Below are 21,390 nucleotides of genomic sequence, written 5' to 3' on the forward strand. Positions count from 1 at the left end.
CATATCATGTTAATAAACCTGAAATTCTCCATTAATTAGACTATTTTCAGAAAAAAATTATCAGAATCAGCTCAGCAAATAAAATGAAAAGTGAATTACATCACCAATTAGGAAGAAACTGAAAAGGCTGTCAAATTATTACTCCCTCAAAAAGTTCAGAGCCCAGAAGATTTTATTATGAATCTATCTAAACCTTGCAATGATCAGATAATTCCATGCAATAGACACTCATTTCACAATACTACTACTACTCCTGCTATTACTTCTACTACCACTAGCAGCTAATACTTTGGCCACTGATGCATTTATTCCTCATAATAATCCAGTGATGTGGGTACTATTAAGAAACTGAGGAACAGAGAGTTAAATACTTTTCCCAAAGCCAGCCACACAGCTAGTACTGGTGGAGCTGAGAAGAGAATGAAGGCCGTGCTCCTAACCACCATTCACAAAGAAAGGCTGAAGCCTTTGATTAAGAACCCGATATACCCGGATGACAAAAGCTTCGTAAATTAAATGTTTTTCTTCCTTTCTAAATGACCAGAAACCTTATAGCACTTATTATGTGCCAGGCACTGTTCTAAGCAAGTTACAAATGTTACTGTACTCAATCCCCATAACAACTGTGGGAGGGAGTTACCATCATCAACCTTCTGGACAGATAAGGAAACAAGCACTGAAAGGTATTCCATGAAATGTCCAAGATTACACAGCTAGCAGGTGGTAGATCAGGGATGCAAATCCTGGCCATCTGAAGGGTTTGTATGTGGTGAAAGATGAAACACCATAAAACATGCTGAGGACAGCAGAGAATATAACTTTTAAATTAATCATAAGTTACTGCTTTATGACAATCAGATATGGAAATCAAAGCGTCACTTATGGAATAGGTCATTATACGCAAACAGTCCTTAGGTGCCATTCGACAATCTTATAAATAGTCTAAACCAAATAAAGCACATGACAAGCAAAGTCCCAGGGACAATCATTAAAATCATAAGGGGGACAACATTTTCTTATAAAAAATAAATAATAATTATAACACTATGCGTAAAGTATAAATACCATCTGTACTGTAACAGTCATTACGACTTCATTGTTCAGTTAAACCACTGTAATGTCTATTCAGCAAAGATGTAAGACAAATTACTTTCTCCAATACAACTTAAAACTTTTGTTCAAGCAATTTCCTTTTCATTTTGTGGTATTAGATTAAGACCATATTAGTTCTATTTGAATTTCAACACATCCTGAGATGAGTCTGAAACGTATGAAGCAAATGACATCAACAATATCAAAAAAATTTACGACAAGGACCAAATAGAATGCCTTATCCAAACTTTATATACAATATTGTACAGATATGTGAAAGAGACTGTAAATACAGGTCACAGATGAATCCATATCATTATGAAGTATACACCAGATTTATCCTGAACAATAAACTTTTATTGCCTGTGGTAACAGAACCAACCAAACGAAGTTTATCTTTAATATAAAAGGGACTGCTACATTCCAGTTAAGTTTTGATTGTTGAGTATTAATAGTAATACCCATCAATAATAAGAGATTATTATGGGTACCTGTGGCTTCATGTGATGTCCTCATTTCACTCTCTGTTCTCTCTTCAAAGTCTTCTTTGACATCATCAGCATGCTGGTCTCTGAGAAAAATAGGTGTTTTAATATTTTGTAATAGAAACGTTTAAAATGGGAAAGCGGGGGTAGGTGGTAGTGTGGGATGAACTGGGAGATTGGGATTGACATGTATACACTAACATGTATAAAACAGATAATAAGAACCTGCTGTATATAAAAAAATAAAACAAAAATTTAAGTACAAAAGAAAAAAAAAGGACTGGCTCAACACCGCACCTCAGCAAGTGTTTTTTTTTTTTTTTTTTTAATTTAAAAACAAATGATACCATTAAAATGTTAGAAAGGATTTTCGGTTTTACTAAGAAGCAATTAATACTAAAAACACCTATAAATGTTCATTTTCCTCATTATCAATTTTCATTTACTGTTCAGAAAGATGTTAAAGCTAAGAATGGTATTAAGGTTAACTATTCTGGAAAATGTGGCTACTGAATAGCTCAACTTCAAATTGGGACATGTATTCATGAGGAATTTTACTTGTCCTGTATGGTAAGACTACAATTTTAAGTAAGAAAATGGTTTTAAAGTCCATACCATTTAATCAAGTCACTATATACTACTCAGCTCCAGAATTTGAGATTGAGGCTGAGATTGCCCAGGAGAATCAAACTCAATTCTAGGAAGCTTTTCCTGGCTTAATCAGGTCAAATTCATAGGCTGAACTGATTCCACCTCTCTCTGACCAGGAATGAACTAATGTTAATCCTACCATGCCAAGAACGCTCTAAAATGGAATGGACCCATTCCAATCCTAATTCAGAGCTTTACCCGGAAGTCAGCGACAAAAATGGCTTTAAAGGAAACCAGGCACAGGCTACTTATGTTTTCTTTAAAACTAAACTTCAGGGATTTAAAAATTTTAACCTAATGTATTCTGTTCTCAGGATTCAAAATAAATCCTTTAGAATACTCTATAATACTCTGTACTTATGATGTTCTGTTGTTTCAAATGCTGTTACCTTTACAAATATGTCCTTAGTTTCTTGAAGACTCAGACCACACTTCTGTTTGGTGTTAAGAAAAGGGATAATACCTTTGAAACCAAACATCCCAGCAAAATATAAAGGAGTTCTATAGTCTTAATTACCAAGGCACTAATTTACTCCCTTTTTGTAACAATAATAATTTAACACAATGCTGCCAACACAGTAAGCATGAGATAAGTGAAATGTTCACTAGTTCTTAGAAAGATCATTTCCAGGGACACATGAAATTTCACTGGAATCTGAGCTCCCTGGCTTACTTCATACTAAAAACAACTTATCGCAACTGCTGAAGAATACTTGCTTATTTGAGAATGGGAAGAATCACCATTATTACGCAATAAAACATTTTTTTCCCGAGAGAAATCAGTTAATGACTATGGAGGCTCTTACTCCATAGAAAGTGGGGAGATGGAGGTATAGTGAAAACAAATAAGAAAACCGCTGATAACTGGAGAAAGGACACTAGCTGAAGTGACAGTAGAAAACTGCCTTCTCTGTAAACAGTGTTGAAGCTAGACCTGGTAATTACAACATGTTAAAATCAGCTTATTATGCTAAAAATTAGCTTATGTGATCTCCTGAACTTGTTTCATATTAAACTGGAAATAATCATCTTTGAGCCCACAAATCTGCCCCAGTATGTACTGTGGCCGCTGAAATAAGTGGTTTGTGGATGGCTATGTTAATAGTTATTAGAAACAATCACGCATTAGAGTGACATCACTTAAAACTGGCATTTCTCGGAGTCAAAGAAAATAAATTCCCAATTAATTACTGTAGATTGCCTAAAAGCTTTAATGAATGGTTAAAAAAAAAACAAAAAACAAAAAACAAAAACCCAAACAAACAAACAAAAAACCAAACTGAGCCCAAAGGCTAAAATTATATCTTAGAATTTTCTGTATATTTCAGTTTTCATGGTTGAAATTGTCCACTGATAATTAACAGTTACATGTTTGTGGTTTCAATAATGCATATTATATTTTCCTTTAAAGTAAACTTTATTAAACTAAAGCTGTGAGACCTAAGTATGAGGAAAGTTCTTCTGTATTCTTATGCCCAAATACAATGCCAATGACTTATTTTATGAAATGTAGGAAAAGGATCATTTTCTAGGAGGGAACAGAGATAGAAAAGGAAAATAAGATGTTTGACCCCAAAAGTTTCTTCATCCTAAATGTGCCATAATCCATCGCTGAAGAGAAGCAAAAAAGAAGCTTTCTGCTTGTATATTCATGCTCCTTCATTATAGAAGCGTGTTCAGTTCTTACTTTCCTTACTTTAACTCATGATACTTCATTAAATTTAACCCATATAAACTTGGGAATATATACATATGGATATTTATCTTCACCGAAAAACAATTCCAATGCAGGACTCCACAAGAAATGTTCATTGAATGTTGTATTTCCAATTAATAAATTGATTTTGCTAACTCCTTAAAATTAAAAGTGACTAAGCCCCTTTGGGTTCTGATGCTTCCTTTAGCTGGGGTGGGGTCAATATGAATAGTCTGTTAGAAGGGGTATTACGAAACAGATGGATGAACAGAACCCCTGAAGGAAACAGAATCCTGACCAAGCACATCCAGAAATGTGGAAGCAGTATTAATAAGAAGTAATAATAAGAAAACTTAACATACTTAAGAACATATTATGCACCAAAGATTGGCCAAGTTCTTTACATGTCCAACATTTCATAACAATCACTGGAAGAAGGTTCTGTTGTTATAACCCACTGAAACTTAAAGAGGTTAATCTCAAATTTTCAGGGCAAGTATAGCACCAGATCTTACTGACACCAAAATCTATAATTAGATTTAATTATTATTTGTTTTTTTACCCTTGTGTTTTTCCAGAATACAGTAAATATCCTTGTTACATGCAGTTAAAGGGAACTTGCCTTCTAGTGTCATAATCTTATTTTCAAACTGTCTTTTATTGATAAGGTCAGGAATGAGGAATCTGACTCACTAATATTCTTACTTGTTTTATATTTTATTTAAAATAAAAATCACTTTCTCAACTGGGCAACCAATATTTCTCTCACCTATAAGGTTAGAAATTTCACTGCTAATTCTCACTGAATAGGTACTGTGATTAATTTCTTTCTCTATGCAAAAATGAAATGCTTTATCTAGGGTATCGACTTCCCAAGCAAAAAGTTATTCTAGCTGCACAGTCTTCCAATTATAAACAAAACATGTTTATATCACAATGTCAAAACTCTGTGATAATATTATAACACACTCTGGAACAGAGTGCAAGTGCAAGATATGCTTGTTGACAGATTTTTTTTTTAATGACAACCAAAAATATTTTTGTTGTATTTTAATATGACAATTTTCCTCTACTTTAAAACTCCTTTATCTTCTCCTCTTGATCAACATTTTTCATTACAAACAATTTTGTTTAGGAAGGGAATACAAGCTGAATCGTAACATGGAGAAAGCAGCCCAGCAGTGGTCTTGATGGTCTTTGAAAGTGAATAGTCCTGGTTCGAATTTCAGCTCTGCTACTTACAAGTTCTATATGACCTTCAGCAAGTTACTGAACTTCCCTAATCTTCAGCTGCATCTTCTGTAAAACAAGGATGATAAATCCTTTACCTCACAGACTTTTTGAGGACTGAATAAAACAATATATAGGAAGTGCTTAGCATACAGCCAGACACATAAGTAGGAGCATGATAAATGGCAGCTATTACTATTTAAGAATTACTTATATTTTAGGATAAAATTATCTACTGACACCTATTTTAAGTAACCTGTTTTTCCTCAAGTTTTAAAACAGCCTTTAGAGTAACGGTTATGAGCCAGCCTACAGTCAGACTGCCTAGCTACTTACTAGCTGTGTAACCTGTAACCAAGAGAGGTCTGTTTGCTGAATGTGGATGTAATAATAGCGCCTACCCCACATAGGCATTATGAGGGTTAAATGATCTAACCTAGCTAAAAGCACCTAGAAGAGTGTCTGGAACACAGCAATTTCTCTTGGGATTTTAGAATTTTCAACAACCAATTTATTTCAGCATTTCTTTAGCCTGAATTGAAATATGATCATAACTAAAATCTTACTCAAGAATATTCTTTAGGCTTTTAATTAAGACAGTGGAATACACTCAAATGGAAAAATGTTTTCTTTTTGAGTCAGCATTCTCTTTTTCTCTGTAATTATGTGTCATGCTTTAAGATGTCTTACCATCTTACTCAAATGAGATTTGTGGTAAATATTAGTGAAACAAACATTAGAAGAGTAAATACATAGTAACAGGATAGCATTTGAATGCCAACAGCTGTTTCTTCAATTTTATTTTTCATTTAAAAACAATCCCTAGCCCATTATGTTTCAATCAGTCATCAGTTCGTTAAAAGTAATATTGAAACAATATGAAACAACTATTTTGCTTCAATTCAGGGATTTCAGCCAGCTCTCTAACTCCAGCATGAGTTTGGCTTGGCTCGTACCTTAAAACCACCCCATCCTTCTCTTTCCAGAAGAGCTTATTCTAGTCTCATAGGGGCTTTGTCAGAGCTGCAGAGGACCTGTATTCCCCAGGAACAAGTGGGGACACAGTGAATGTACTGAGAGCTGTAAAAAATGTAGGGTTTCCTATTTTGAATGTTAAAAGGATGTCTCTTTGCATGTCCCCAGCATTTTGAAAAAAAAAATTCTGGGCTGAGGTCACTCACAGGTAAAAAATCAGAGAATGGGAATCTCAAGGTTGTATGTTAGAGGAACTGTAAAAGAGAACCTGAATTGTCTCCAAAATGCCCCCTACAAACTGTGCTTAATGGCTTTAGGACAAGGAGGTCACCATCTTCAAAGGGATTCAGAAAAGATGGCAAATACAACCAGTGCAATTAAAACTTCCATGTCTACAGTTAACATTCGAATAAAGAGTTTTTATAACCAAATCCCTTTTGAGGCTATACATGAACAATAGTTTTAATAGAGTTTTCATAAACACAGCCCAGGAGAGATAAGCATAGTTTACTATTTATCTAATGACTACGAATAAAACATTTTGATTAATAAGGCTATTAAATTAAAATTTAGCATAAGGAACATATGTTAGTGAAAAAAGGAATATAATGAGTAAGTAAATAATAGTGGATGTTATCAAGATGCCAAGGAAACTCCCCAGTAAAATGCATTCATCAATTAATTAATCAATTCTCTTATAAAATGAAAAGCCCTAACCAGTAAGGTGAGATCTGGGAAGTAAAGATCATGTAGCATAAGAAGAGCAGGACTGCATTGCTTTCATGCTGCTGTCATATGAAAAAGAACAGATATCGTTGCTTTTCTACTATTTATAAAAGAGTCTCCTGAGTCAAGAATAAGTGCTATTCAAGGAGAGAAAAATCAGACTCTGTTACAATATTGTTCTAACAACTTCCCAGGCATCAGCAGTAACACGGTCATCTCTTCCTTACGCTCTGAATGGTTGCCTTGTGTCACAGCAGTTGGCATCAGGACTGCGAGTGTTTAAACCCAAACCCAGCTTCTCCCTGGTGCACACAAACAACGACACAGATTTGACTCAGATTCCCAAGAACTGGAATATTTGAAAATTTCCACAGCTCCTAATCTGTATCTGGCAGCCCATCAACAGAAGGGGGGAAGAGGCTTTACAATAGGCAGGGAATGACCCAGTCATTAAAGGAGCTTTCTGAGTAGTCAACATCAAGCCCTCAGGACCAGAAAACCTTAGGAAGCAAAACAAAGTTTCTGAAGATTCCTAATAAACTTTTGTAATCTTTTAGAACTTCTGGCTCTAAATTAATTTTATTCTACTAGATTTTACAGTTTTGCAAATAAAGAGATGTATACATGCTTATAGTTCCATATTTTATGTTAGCCTGTATTCCCATCTGTTTCACAGGGCCCTTCTCATGGGTACAGATGGGCAAATCTGATTCATCCTAAATATATAAATTAGATTGAAGCTGCAATTCCTGTAACTGCTCCATGTAATTCTGAGAGTAGAAACACTAGACCTACAACTTAAAAAGCTGTTTTAATGGCCTATAAAGAACTGAATTGAATTTTTTCATTGGATATAGGTTAGTAATGGGCATTTGCCTTGCAAGGTAATACAAGCATTAGCAGGTATTTTTAAAATGCTTTATTGTACTTCTGTGGTTATCCCTAAGCAGGCGTAAACAACATGGAACCTTAAAACATTATGTGGTTTTTAATAGCGATAGCACCTAATTTAGAAACACAATTACAAGCATCTGTAGAATATATTTCATGAGAATAAGACTATGTGGGATAGATGCTGATGTTCTCTATTTGGTAACACATTGTGAACTATTACTCCAGAGAAGGGTCTTTATATTCAGTAATGATTCTCAAGGCCTGGTTTATAGATCACTTGCATCCAATCACCTGGGGATGCTTGTTAAAAATGAACTGGGATGCAGCTTACATTTTCTGAATCAGTATCTCTGGAGATGGTACCTCCAAGGTTGGATTTTTTTTTTTTTAATTTTATTAATTAATTAATTAATTTATTTATTTATGGCTGTGTTGGGTCTTCGTTTCTGTGTGAGGGCTTTCTCTAGTTGTGGCAAGTGGGGGCCACTCTTCATCGCAGTGCGCGGGCCTCTCACTATCACGGCCTCTCTTGTTGCGGAGCACAGGCTCCAGACGCGCAGGCTCAGTAGTTGTGGCTCACGGGCCTAGTTGCTCCGCGGCATGTGGGATCTTCCCAGATCAGGGCTCGAACCCGTGTCCCCTGCATTGGCAGGCAGATTCTCAGCCACTGCGCCACCAGGGAAGCCCCAAGGTTGGATTTTAACAAGCGTCTGATGCTTCTGATGCAAAACAAAGTTTGAAACCCACAGGTTTTATTCAGATAGAGAAAAATAAACTTTCTTTTACTCAGCTGTAGACACATAGAGACTTAAGGTTATTGGTCCCCAGGAAAAACTCCTCCACTGATTGGCAGAGCCCAGCCTCACCATCTTGCTGCCAGGAGCACGGCGAGGGCAGAGATGAGCGGCTGCTCTCCCAAGTAAGGAAAACATCTCACTGAAAGCTCTAGACGCAACACAGACGCTCCTTACGCATCTGATGAATGAACGGATAACTGGGAGAGGATTACATCCTCACATTTCTATCTAAATACACACTGGGAATTCATTCATCAGCTGACCACCCATCTGACGAGTCTCTGTAGGAAAACAGACCCAAGCATTCAGCACACCCACAAAAGGACTCAGGGTAGAGCCCTTTTAATGTGGGGCAGAGCTTCCCAGCTAGGATGCCCTGACCCTTGGGTACCAGTGCTCTGAGACACTGTCGCCTGTGGCCCCGGCTCTTGCCAGCCAGAGGCAGCCCTCTGTGTCATACAAATGTGGTCGTTTCCGCAGTACCATTTTCTACGTGGCCAGGTAGTTAAACAACAGTTTGGGAAACACTGCCCTAATTTATACAAGTGTAGGTATGTGTTTGAGGGATTCACCTCTTAGATATCCAGTGTGGGGATTTTACAAAGTTGAGAAAGTAGGAAGTTTTACTGGAATAAAAAGAAGGTTATGAAGCAGTTGCCTCTTAGGTTATGTGACTGATAACGCCTCCTTTGAAGGCTGGTGGATGATTCATGGTGGCCTTCCAACCTCACTGAGTGCCAGGTAGTGTGCTTGGTGCTGAGGGCGCCTCAGAATCACAGAAGACGTGGCCTCTGCCCTTGTGGAGCTTATCATCGAGCAAAGTACACAGACTCGGAGAAAGTATTTACGCAGAATTGTCAATTGTGTCGGGATGTGTGACACAAAAGCACATAATAATGAGGAATCTGACCCACGGTCTGGAGGATCAGATAAAGCTTCCCTAAGGAAACAGGAGTTAACCTGAAGCCTGAGAGGTAAGAGACTCGCTAGCAAAGTGTAGGTATGGAGGTTCGAGGTAGAGAGAAAAGAATGTTTGAGGACCAAGGTGGCTGAAGCATTAAGTTTAAAAACAGCCTAGTAGAGAAAAAGCTGGAGAGTTTGACAGGGGCCAGATAACACTGGTTTTGTAGGCCATGTTCAGAATTAGGGTCTTAATTCCAAGGGTAATGGGAAGTCGCAGAAAATTTTAAGCAGGAAGATATCCCAAGTGAATTTTTTAAATGCAGACTCCTAAGGCTCTAGCCTGCAAGATTCTGGCAGGCCGGGCTGGGCCCCATAATCTGAATTTTAGAGATCTCAGGGAGTCAGACGTGGAGTCAGGTTTGGGAAGCATTGCTATGGAACACTGGTTGTCCATGGGTCTATCCCAAGCAGGTGGCCTGTGAACTGGCCCTTAAAATACCAGTTATGGTATGAAAAGGACACACATATTCCTTGCATTGTTCATTTATCTGGCCCTATTATGTCTGCTCCTGGATCACTAAGCCATGCCAGCACACTTCACTCTGGGGACCGGCTGGCATTTGAAATGGGTGAATGGGCTGGTGCAGCGGGCATTGTCAGGGCCTGGCCCATATCTCCTAGCCACACGCTACCCCTTCAGTGCACAGCGGCCGACTCCTAGCTACCTCTCACCTGCTCTGCCTTCCCACAGGATTTACTGGGGCCCTGACTGCTCTGCCTGCTGTGCAGCAGGGGACATGCTGGGAAATTAACTCATCCTTCCTCCCCTGGCAGCCTAGCTCCGTGACTGAAGAGGAACTGGTGTTTTAAAATAGCTCAGCTCCCTCATCCCTACGGTGGGAAAACCTGAGATGTGTGTTTTACACAGCCTCCCAGAGTGCCGCCAGCAGGGCTGTGTTCCCGCTGCCCACAGTGGTAGCTGGTGTGACAATGAAGCTTCTACTGGCTGTCTTCCCTCCCCGGTCTCACCTCTCCTCTCCCCTCCTGGCGTTTTCCTCACCTCTCAAGTAAACCACTTGCCATCAAATCTCTGTCTCAAGGTCTGCTTCTGGGGGTGCAACTGTCTCTTGCTGTGCCAAATGCCTTTTTTTTTTTTGAAAAAAGTAAAGTCTGGCAACCAATTTTTAGCAAATTGTTAAGAAGGATGCAAAGAAAATGTGTTAAAACCTGACTAGGAAATTCCATCTACATGAGCAATGATTATGGAAAAAGAGGAGAGACCGTAATCTGACATTATGAGAATCATCTTGTTTGAGTGCTCTCTACTCAAAGTTTAACCTAGGAATATTAAAAAAAAAAAAAAGGGCCAGCCTTACTTTGCTCCTCTGAAATAAAATAAATATTGTGAAACAAATAAGCAACCTATTCCTCTTGCAACAGCACTAATAAAAACTAACATTTATTGAGGGCTTATTGCTTATTAGTCACTGTTCTCAGAGCTTTGCACAGCTCACGATTTCATTCGGAAGTCCAGGTGAAAGAATCAGTGATCAAAAAATTTTATGTTTGCTATACACACTACTATATATAAAATAGATAACTAATAACGACCTACTGTATAGCACAGGGAACTCTACTCAATACTCTGAAATGGCCTATATGGGAAAAGAATCTAAAAAAGATTGGACCTATGTATAACTAATTCACTTTGCTGTATACCTGAAACTAACACAACATTGTAAATCAACTATACTTCAATAAAAATTCTTTTTCTAATTTTAAAAAAGAAAAAAGTAATTAAACATGTTCATACAGATTCTCTTACAGCAAAGAAGCCAGATAACTTCAACTCTATTAATTCGACATTAAATCAACCATCCTCAAGCCTTAAGATGAGACTTCTTTGTTAACAACCTTTCATTTGTCAACATCTGCTGTGTTGCTACCCCATGATCATTTATATCTAAAATACCATGTATCATTTTGATCGTTGTTGAGAACTAGTGACTGCCTGGAGAAGAAAAAAAATAAAATAATCTGAAGCCAATTTTTAAAAATTTAAAAGAATAAAATCTATATTTAGAAAAGTAAATAAATCGATGTTATTTTGGCTATTTTGGAAATGTTGTTTTTATGCATAATGAAGTGCTTAGATTGAAATATCATGATGTCTGTAATCATTTCTTAAAAATACTTAGCATAAAAAGTAAAGCGAAAAAAAAATCTCGGTCAAAAATGTTCACCTTAAAAAGTCTGGGATCATTAAGGGATTGTCTCCCTCATGTTTCCTTTGACAACATATAACTAATCAAATCTCTCAGGTTACTACTAGCCTCAAAATAAATAAATAAATGAGCCAGTAAATAAATAAATAAAATAAAAATAGTTAACCTGGAAAGTTGAAGACGAGAAGAAATCTGAACAAAGTCTACAAAACCATGAATAACATAACGCTCATTTACCAAATCCTGGTACCCCTGAAGCAATTTAACTTTAACACAAATAAGTGTAAATATTAATTCACAGAGAAGTAATGGCAGGTTAGAATTCACTGAATCAAAAGACAGGAGGGGCTAAAAATCTATGTAATGTAAAAATTATTTAGATATCAAACATGTGCCATGGGTTACGACAGAAACCTTAAAATCTCTAAGACTGTCTCCTTAGTGACGGGTGATGATGTGAAGAACCACGCTCACATCCCCACAGAAGACAGATCCCTGGAACCGTTAGATCCACTATAAACGCCACTCTTTTCTAGAGATCAGACTTGTGGTTACCAGAGGCAGGGGATGGGGGAGGGGGAATTGGAGGAAGGCGGTTAAAAGGTACAAACTTCCGGTTATAAAATAAATAAGTCCTAAAGATGTACAGCATGATGACTACAGTTAACACTGCTGGATGGTATATTTGAAAGCTGCTAAGAAAGTAGATTCTCATCACAAGGAAAAAAAACACTTTTTCTTTTTTTTTTTTGGATGTACGTGAAGTGATGGATATTCATTTACTGTGGTAATCATTTCACAGTATACGTAAGCCAAGTGATTATGCTGTACACCTTAAACTTACACAGTGCTATATGTCAATTATATCTCAATAAAACTGAAAGGAAAAAAATTACTCTTTTCTTACAAATATTTTGAGTTAAGAAGGACCGCAAAAATCATCTAAACCAACTAGGTCTTTCTGCTGTGAGGAAACTGGACCCAGGTATCCAGCCCAGAGCCCAGAAAGTTAGTGAAAAGCCTGTGAGATGAAACTGCCAGCCCTTCAGAGTATCCTGTTAAAATTGTAAACAACATCTCAGCTTTTGAAATCTAAACTTCAGGGATCCTTACCTCCTTGTGAGTCAATGAACTCTGTTTCTGTAATTATTACCATGTGAATTAGTACTTTATTTGTCTTAAAGTAAATTTCCTCAATATCTGATATGCCCTCATTATAGGGCACTGAGCTGGGTACATGAATTTATGTTACATTAGTCATGGTTTTAAGGATGAAAAACAAATCCTCAGGGACTTCCCTGGTGGCACAGTGGTTAAGAATCCGTCTGCTAACGCAGGGGACACGGGTTCGATCCCTGGTCCGGGAAGATCCCACAAGCCGCGGAGCAACTAAGCCCGTTTGCCACAACTACTGAGCCTGCGCTCTAGAGCCCGTGCACCACAACTACTGAGCCCGTGCTCCATAACAAGAGAAGCCACCACCATGAGAAGCCCGCGCACCGCAACGAAGAGTAGCCCCCGCTCGCTGCTACTAGAGAAAGCCCATGCGCAGCAATGAAGACCCAACGCAGCCAAAAAAAAAAAAAAAAAAAAAAACATCATTGTTGTTGATAATTAAAGAAGTTACAGCTCTCCCCAATCCATAGGGCGAAACTGCTTTTCTCTAAGGATTTTGATACTTTAAATGCCATTACTCCAATAACACTACTGTGAGCTGAGAATCAGATTTTTTTTAAAAAATTTTTTAAATTAATTTATTTATTTTTGGCTGCGTTGGGTCTTCATTGCTGCACACGGGCTTTTTTCTCTAGTTGCGGCGAGCAGGGGTTACTCTTTGTTGTAGTGCATGTGCTTCTCATTGCGGTGGCTTCTCTTGTTGCGGAGCATGGGATCTAGCATACGGGCTTCAGTAGTTGCGGCACGCGAGCTCAGTAGTTGTGGCTCGAGGGCTCTAGAGCACAGGCTCAGTAGTTGTGGTGTACGGGCTTAGCTGCTCCGTGGCATGTGGGATCTTCCTGGACCAGGGATTGAACCCGTGTCCCCTGCATTGGCAGGTGGATTCTTAACCACTGGGCCACCAGGGAAGTCCAAGAATCAGATTTATTAATTCAAATGTTCACTTGGTTCATCCATGAGAATAAAAGTTACAAAATATTAAAATAATCAAAGAACTACATTGTCTTAGATTTTAAAAACTCTCCATAAAAGAAAGCCCCAAAACCTAAGTGCTAAGGATCATCTTTCTATTAATGTTTTCTTTTAGTAATATCTTTAGTTAGTATAAAGGCAGAGACCATTTACTTAAAACATCAAACAAAACTTGGTTCTTTACTTAATAATCCACGGAGGTTAAAACATTCCAACTCAGCTCTACAAGTGATATCAAAACCAAATGACTGAGCATACAGTACAACAAATATCCTAATAATTAAATGAAATAATGTAGATGCAAGTACTTGGCATATAATGAGCACTAAAAAGAAATAATGTCCATTCTTCACAGGGAATCTACCATCTTCTTTGTAAAGGATGCTTTTATACAAATATTGATCAGTTCATTCAGAGTATGAATTGGCATGAAATAAAATGGGGATTTCCAAACTTCTAACATCAAGCAAGTTCAACTAAAAGATGAACAAGTAATACGATATCCTGCCTGATTTGGACATACTTTTGTAAGTACCGTCGGCCTCACGTTAATTAAGTCACGTGCATTTTCAATAACGTACGAGAAGACATCACTACAGAACATAAATCACCTAAGGAAAAAAAAGTCTTCCAACTACAGTACCTCTAAATAATATTACTAATACTACCTAAGGAAAAAAAAGTCTTCCAACTACAGTACCTCTAATAATATTACTAATATTACCACTTTAATTACCGGGTTTCAGGAGATGAAGAGATTTCATTTGTGTCTGCCCTTTTACTTCTTGGAAATGACGGACTAGCCGGAGGCATCTCACCACTTAAGCGGTCTGGGAAAATTCGGTCTTTATTCAAATTGATTTCTGAGTAGGGACAGGTGGCAGCACTAAAACATGAAAAATTAAAAAATAACGAAAGAAAAGAACACTCCTGTTAGAGCATAATTACTTCTTCCAATCAAAATGACAAGCTAAAAACATAAAATGCAAAAATTTAACTGAATATATACATTTACACAGATTAAACATACAGTATGAAATATTTTATCTTTAAAACATAATTTAAGTATATTCTGATAGAAAATATGCCTCTGCATTCGATTTTTAAATGCAGTCTTTGGAAGTGAGCGATGGTCACCGAAGGACTCCCTCCTGTGTTGTCCAAGGGCAGGGCCTGTGCATATCTCTAGGAACCATCAGCCCAAGAGAGAAATGCTTAACATAGGAGGAGGGTTGGTGATAGAGGTGGGACAGAGACAGAGTGATTGACAGATGGAGCAGATCCCTTCCTAAAGTGATCTTCCAGGCCCAGGGCCATCACAAACTGTTTCGTTTCCTTTATAACAGCTGCTACCCTCCAAAGGAAGGAGGTTCCCCCCGTTTCCTGTCTCCAGGCCCATACGTATACCTGATATCCTAGGAAAAAAAATCTATCGGTAGCTATTCCCATCCCTAATATGAAAACGGACCAGAAGCCAACTTGGATAATAACCCATCTAGCTCCCTTCCCTTCTATCTGTGACCACTGGTTGGTCTCTCAAGTTTCCACGTGGGGATCATTCCTGTTATCCAAGCAAAGGGAATCTAGGTCACTAACTGTTAATTCAGCATTAAGTCAGCATACTCCGGTGCCTGGGCCTCAGCTTTCCAGTCTCCAGAAAAACTGGGCAGCCTCTATCTCAATACATAATCAACCCCTCCAACTAACTCCCTATCTTGCCCCTTGGTTTTTAGGAAGCCTCCTGAAATCTGGAAATGATTGGGACTTAGGTAAATTATAATAGTGTCTTGCATATTCTTTTCCTCAGGTTAGCACCACGCTAAGTATTTCACATTCAGTATTTCACTTAATCTTTACAACAACCTACGAGGAAGGCTTTTCATGTGACAAACTAAGTTTAAAATGGTTAGATAGATTGGGATTGACATGTATACACTGATGTGTATAAAATTGATGCCTAATAAGAACCTGCAGTATAAAAAAACAAACAAAACAACTAATACTAAACTTTCATTGGGTTATTTGTATGGAAATATGTTAATATAAATGTTTCAGACATTACATGAAATTTCTAAAAATCTTATATTTGTATTTGTATGGAAATATGTATGGAAATATGTTAATATTAATGTTTCAGACATTACATGAAATTTCTAAAAATCTTATATTTGTATTTGTATGGAAATATGTATGGAAATATGTTAATATAAATGTTTCAGACATTACATGAAATTTCTAAAAATCTTATATGTTCTGGTATAATGTTATAAGTCATAATCCTAGTTATTACTTTAAAATGTATATCTCAGAAATAACTAATTTTCTTGTCAACTGCATTATTATGAACTTTCATCACATCTTTAACAGTGGTCATTTTTAAGTCTTTTGTCATTTACAGACAGTTCTGGGTGTACTCTGATGCTTTTGCAAATATGTTCCTATAAAAGGCTTTCATCTTCAAGAAATTCATGGAAAAGACTCGGACAAGTACAGGTTTCTGGTAACTGACTGTACTGCTGAACTGAATGAATAAGCATTTTCAGAACTCTAATGAAAAACTGATGAACTCACAAAAGTGCTAACAAAAGATCAAGATGAAAAAAAAAATTAATTACATGGGACTGAGTGAACTGATGAGGATGAGTATAATTTTTGTGACTTTCTGTCTGAATTAAAAAAAAAAAAATCCCACAAGGACTCAGAGGCAAAGAATATACAAATCAATTTTCACTGCAAAGTAAAGGAGCTGTTACAGTGGAGGATTACTGGACTGAATGTCAATATTATGACATAGTATGAGTGTGTTTCATGTTTGGTAATTGCAATCATTGTTGCTTTTGTTGTGGTCATCCATGTACAATGCTTGGTGTCAGTCTATTTATCTCTTGTAAAAATAAAATTAAAAAAAAAAAAGGTTAGATAACTTCACTCTTGAATTATTTCATTCATTTGATAGACAAGTATTTATCAAGTAACTACGATGTGCTAATTACCTTTCTAGCCATGGGAAACACAGTCAAAATGAAAAAGACAAGCTGTCTGCTCTCATGGAGCTGATATTCTAGAAGGGGATGGGCTATACATGATTTACACAAATAAACTGGACAACCCCACACAGTGACAAAAGCCAGAATATAATGTAAGAGAGACTGCGGGGCTGCGAGGGGGGTGGTGAGGCAGGGCCTCTCTGAAGAAGGCATTCCAGGAAATGGGAAGAATAATACAACATAAGGAAAGCCAGGCATGAGCAAGGGAAAGACAGACCAGCTAGGCTAGAGTGAAGTGATCAAGGGCAGGAGATGGTGTAGAAGCAGGCAAGGAAGTATTATGTAGGCCCTAGCAGGTCGTAGTCACCAGTTCATATTTTTATTTTAGGTTCAGTTTGTAGCCATTGGAGGACCTTTGAATAAGGAAATGATATGGTTTGATTTACAACTGAGAATAATCACTCAGGATTCTTTGTGGAGAGAAGATGTCAAGGCAGCAGAATTGGAAGAGAAGTTATGTAAGAGTAAAGATACAATAGTGACTTGAATTTGTGTGGTTGGGATGGGGAAAAAGAGGACCATCATGTATCCTTTGAGATCCCTCCTGTAGATGGGCTGGAGATGGGGAATGATATAAAGGAAGTATTCAAGGTTTTTGGCTTGAAGAACTGGGTAGTAATAGGGATGCCTCTTTCTTTTTTCTTTTTTTGAGATGAGAATGACAAGAGGGAAGAAGATTTGGGGGCAGGATCAGGCATCATGGAATGTTTATTAGACATCCAAACAGAGATGCTGCTTGCCCATGGTCACACAGCAGTGAAGTTGCTCAGCGAAATGAGCATACTATTTTATCCATCCTATTCAGAATGCACACACTATTTTATTTCATTTTACTCATTTAACAATGATGTGAAAGAAAATCCATTGCCAACTACGATTTTTTTTTTTTGAACAATACCTTTCAAGTACTTCATGGGATCCTTCATGGGATATTTGTACTAATCAGTGTTCACAGATATGAGTGACAACAACCAAGTCTATCTTGAGCAGAAATGAACTTATTGCAAGGGCACTGGACAGCTCAGCAGGAAGGCTGGACAATCAGGCTCGGGCAGGAAGCAGGGTCCAAGCAGCACCTGCCCCTCCAAAATGATCTGCACAGGATGAGGCTGCTGGGCTACAGCACTCATCCCTCTTCTCAGCCCCTCAGCCACTTCCATACCTCACCCAGTCCTCCATTCCACGGAGGCTGCAAATAAGTCCGATCTACCTTCACGTCACCCCTCATGATGGAAGCCCCAGATGGCAGCATCTGCTGGGCTACATTTAGGTCTTCTGCCCACAGGCCCGAGGAAGGGGATCCTGTGGCTCCCCTAAGGGAGGTGGAGCCCTGCCTGACCCTGATCTTGGTTTCAGGCAACATGTAACTGTCTTAGGGCTGTCTTATAATAAACGTGTTTAAACCAAATTCATCTTTAATAAACTCCCTTCCCCTGGAAAAGAAAAAGAAAAAGGATAAAAAACACAACTACCTCCTCTTTCTGCTCTTGATTCTTGGTTTCTGATAAAGGAAATATATTAACCAACCCAGATCGTGGTCATCTTTGACTCTATTCTATTCTTTCTTCCTCAAACTGTGTATGTATTTCTACTGCAAATTTATCTACTTAAATTTTGTGGTAGCAGGAAAAAAAATCCAAATATATATTTTTTGGTTTCTTTTGACGGACAGTATGCTGCTCTTCCTAGAATATCGCAATCATCAAATGTTTGACTCACCGTTAAACACCTGGCTTTACGATTACTGAATAACTGTATGTTCACTTTGGAATTTATTGGATATGAAGAAAGTAAAGAAAATGAAGGTCCTGGTCCTAACCCCAAGCGCCACTCCAATACAGGGAAGATTCTTGGATTTTTAGATGGGCTGGGTCTCCAACTACACACTATAGTGAACAGTTACAGTGTAGAAGGCTTATATTATAAGCTCCATGAGGGAGCCCCTTCATCTGTTTGTTGATTAAGTGAAGGAAGAATATGTCTCTCTAGATCACCACATGTAAACCTGGGTAGCTCAGAGAGAGGCAAGACTGCAGACCAGAATGAGACTTGCCACCTAAATATCCCCCTTTTCTGGATTGCTAGGGCCAGAGGGTACTTTCAAATTCTCACCCTGAAGTAGGGGAAACAATCACAGCCTTCCAAGCAAAGATTTACTAATGGGCCACGATGATCAATCAAGGCAACCACACGCTGATCAGTTATAGATTTTGTGCTAACACCTTCTCTCCTTCTGAACCCTGAGAAAACTCAAATGGGTTTACACACCTCCTATTCTTACAACTACTCTGGGGCAGAAAGGGAAGCCAGCTGGTTCCCACAGTAGGAGGTGATTAAAAAAAAAAAAAGAAGATGCCACAAAATGCAAATGAAGTGTACACAGAGGGATAGGCAATGCCCCAGACGGATATCGGGAATCTGGTTCTAAATGTGCTCTGCAGCTTTATCCACAAGGAGCAGGCATAACTTGGAAGACTCCGTTTTCTCATTTGTAAAATGAAGACGACAACGACAAACATTACCACAGACTGAGTGCGTTACCCGGGCTGCGTGCTTTACTTGCATCACCTCATCTAACTCCCACAACCCTGGGAAGTCACTCCTATTCTAATGCTCAGTTTATAGATGTTGAAACTGAGGCTTTAAAGAGGGAACTTGCTTAGTATCATCCCATTAGAGTACGAACTCCGGCTGTCTCCTAATCGTTACACTACACTGGCAAAAAGTACCTTGCAATTTCCTTATGCCTAATCCGTGACCCATCTGAGAGTGCCACCTTCTAGCAAGATGCTACTGTCACGTAGCTAATATAAACTGAGGCAGTACTTAACCTCTCTGGGCCAATTTCCTCACTTTTAAGTTTATAAAATTCATATTCAGTTTTAAAAGTGAATGACTTTATAAACACAGCAGTGCTGACCAAACTTCTGTAGAAAAAGTGGGTTCTCATTAGGCTTATAATCATTTCTAGTTTCTCGTCTACTAAGTTTCTAGTAACAAAACGTAAGTAAGGCATGGCTCACGGCACATGTGTACTTAGTCATGGGCACACGCATGTATACGTGTACACACAACTCTACCATTACGCAGTTCCTCAGAAGGCAGGGGAACAGATTCACACAGGATTACACAGCTCTCTACCATAAGGACTTTATTAGGGTGCACGCTGTTCTATTAGCAAATAATTCCGTATCTGCTATATATACAAATACTTGTCCCACTGGCCACTGTAAGAAGGCAGTTTTTCCTTGTAAAGACTGGTCCAGCTTATTAGGAAAGGTGGGAAAACTGCCATGTTCACTGCTTTCCACTGCCACCTTTAAAACCCTTTTAGTTATAAATACACTTATTTAAACAACTGGACAATGTCTTCAGTTTTCTAAGTGCTCACATAATCATTCTCACACTCTGTCGAGACAAGAACCTATAAAATACATGCTCTATCCAGCCACTGTGCTTTGCATGAGAGTCTAGCGGTTAAGAGTAGTGACTTAAGTGCCTCAAAAGCCTGGGCTGAATCCCGGGTCTGCCACTCTCTGATCCTGGGCACTTTCTCAAGCATTCTAAATCTCTCCTCCCACTTCTGTAAAACAGAGATTAGAACAGTGCCAGCTTTATAGAACTGCTGAGAGAATTAAATGAGATAACAGATCTAAGTGCCTCGCAAATAGGAAGCCACAAAAAAAATCTTGCCTAGGATTATTATTTTAAAAGGAGAAGAAGAGTAACACTTAACCCCTACTGTGTAAAAGACCATCAGCAAAAATAAACAATAGCATTAAAAACTCCATAATATGCCCCATTTATAGAGGCTCTCTGCTTCCCTCAGGAAAAGTTGATGCTTCTCTCCGAGTGCTACTCATTCATGCCTCTCCAAAAATCTGTTTGTACCACACTGTTCTCCTAAGAAGTAGGGGCCCTCTCCTCTGTACAGCCCATCACCTAACCCAGTATCTGCATACAGCAGACACTCAATAAGTGTTTGTTCCATGAATGGATGGATGCTGAACGAATATGATGACTATAGTTTGCAGGCATAAATCCAGAGTTACTAATTTTTTAAAACTCTCCATGGACTTTATAAATATCCTTTAAGGTTGCAGGAAGTACTCTCTGTTTTTTTCTTTTCTTATTTAATTTCACCAAGATAAAATCTTACACAGGAAACATTTACTTCTGAAGGCGTTAGATACGTAGAACATTTAGTTTTACATAACTTTAGTTATCCTTTAATCTCCTCCCATTATGACCTCTCGGTAGGCCAAATGAATGAATCAACAAAGGGAAACACCATGACACAACCAATATTAGTGCTGCCTTGCTAGAGGTAGAATTAAGTCATCTGGCTCCTGAACATCCATAGAAAGGAGAACACCATATCCACATCCAACTCACTCCCTGACTGTTTACATTTTAACACTGAAAAACATCACATTCTTACATTTCATTGTTGAGAACACATTTCTAACACTTCTTAGATCAAATACAACTATTGTAATTTCTGGAGACTCTATAACAACA

General features: G+C 38.1%; 1 protein-coding gene across 5 annotated transcripts in view; it reads right to left on the reverse strand.

The window, feature by feature from the left end:
• L3MBTL3 (L3MBTL histone methyl-lysine binding protein 3) overlaps positions 1–21,390 on the reverse strand; it is a 120,045-nt gene that overhangs the window by 15,943 nt on the left and 82,712 nt on the right. For all 5 annotated transcript variants that reach the window (XM_068550768.1, XM_068550766.1, XM_068550767.1 and 2 more), the window contains 2 exons: positions 14,559–14,708; positions 1,584–1,663 (listed from right to left, as the gene is read on the reverse strand). In XM_068550768.1, coding sequence (XP_068406869.1) covers positions 1,584–1,663; positions 14,559–14,708 — 230 coding nt within the window. The remainder of the gene's footprint in view (positions 1–1,583; positions 1,664–14,558; positions 14,709–21,390) is intronic.

This window comes from Eschrichtius robustus, chromosome 9, assembly GCF_028021215.1.
Source record: "Eschrichtius robustus isolate mEscRob2 chromosome 9, mEscRob2.pri, whole genome shotgun sequence".
Lineage (NCBI taxonomy): Eukaryota > Metazoa > Chordata > Mammalia > Artiodactyla > Eschrichtiidae > Eschrichtius > Eschrichtius robustus.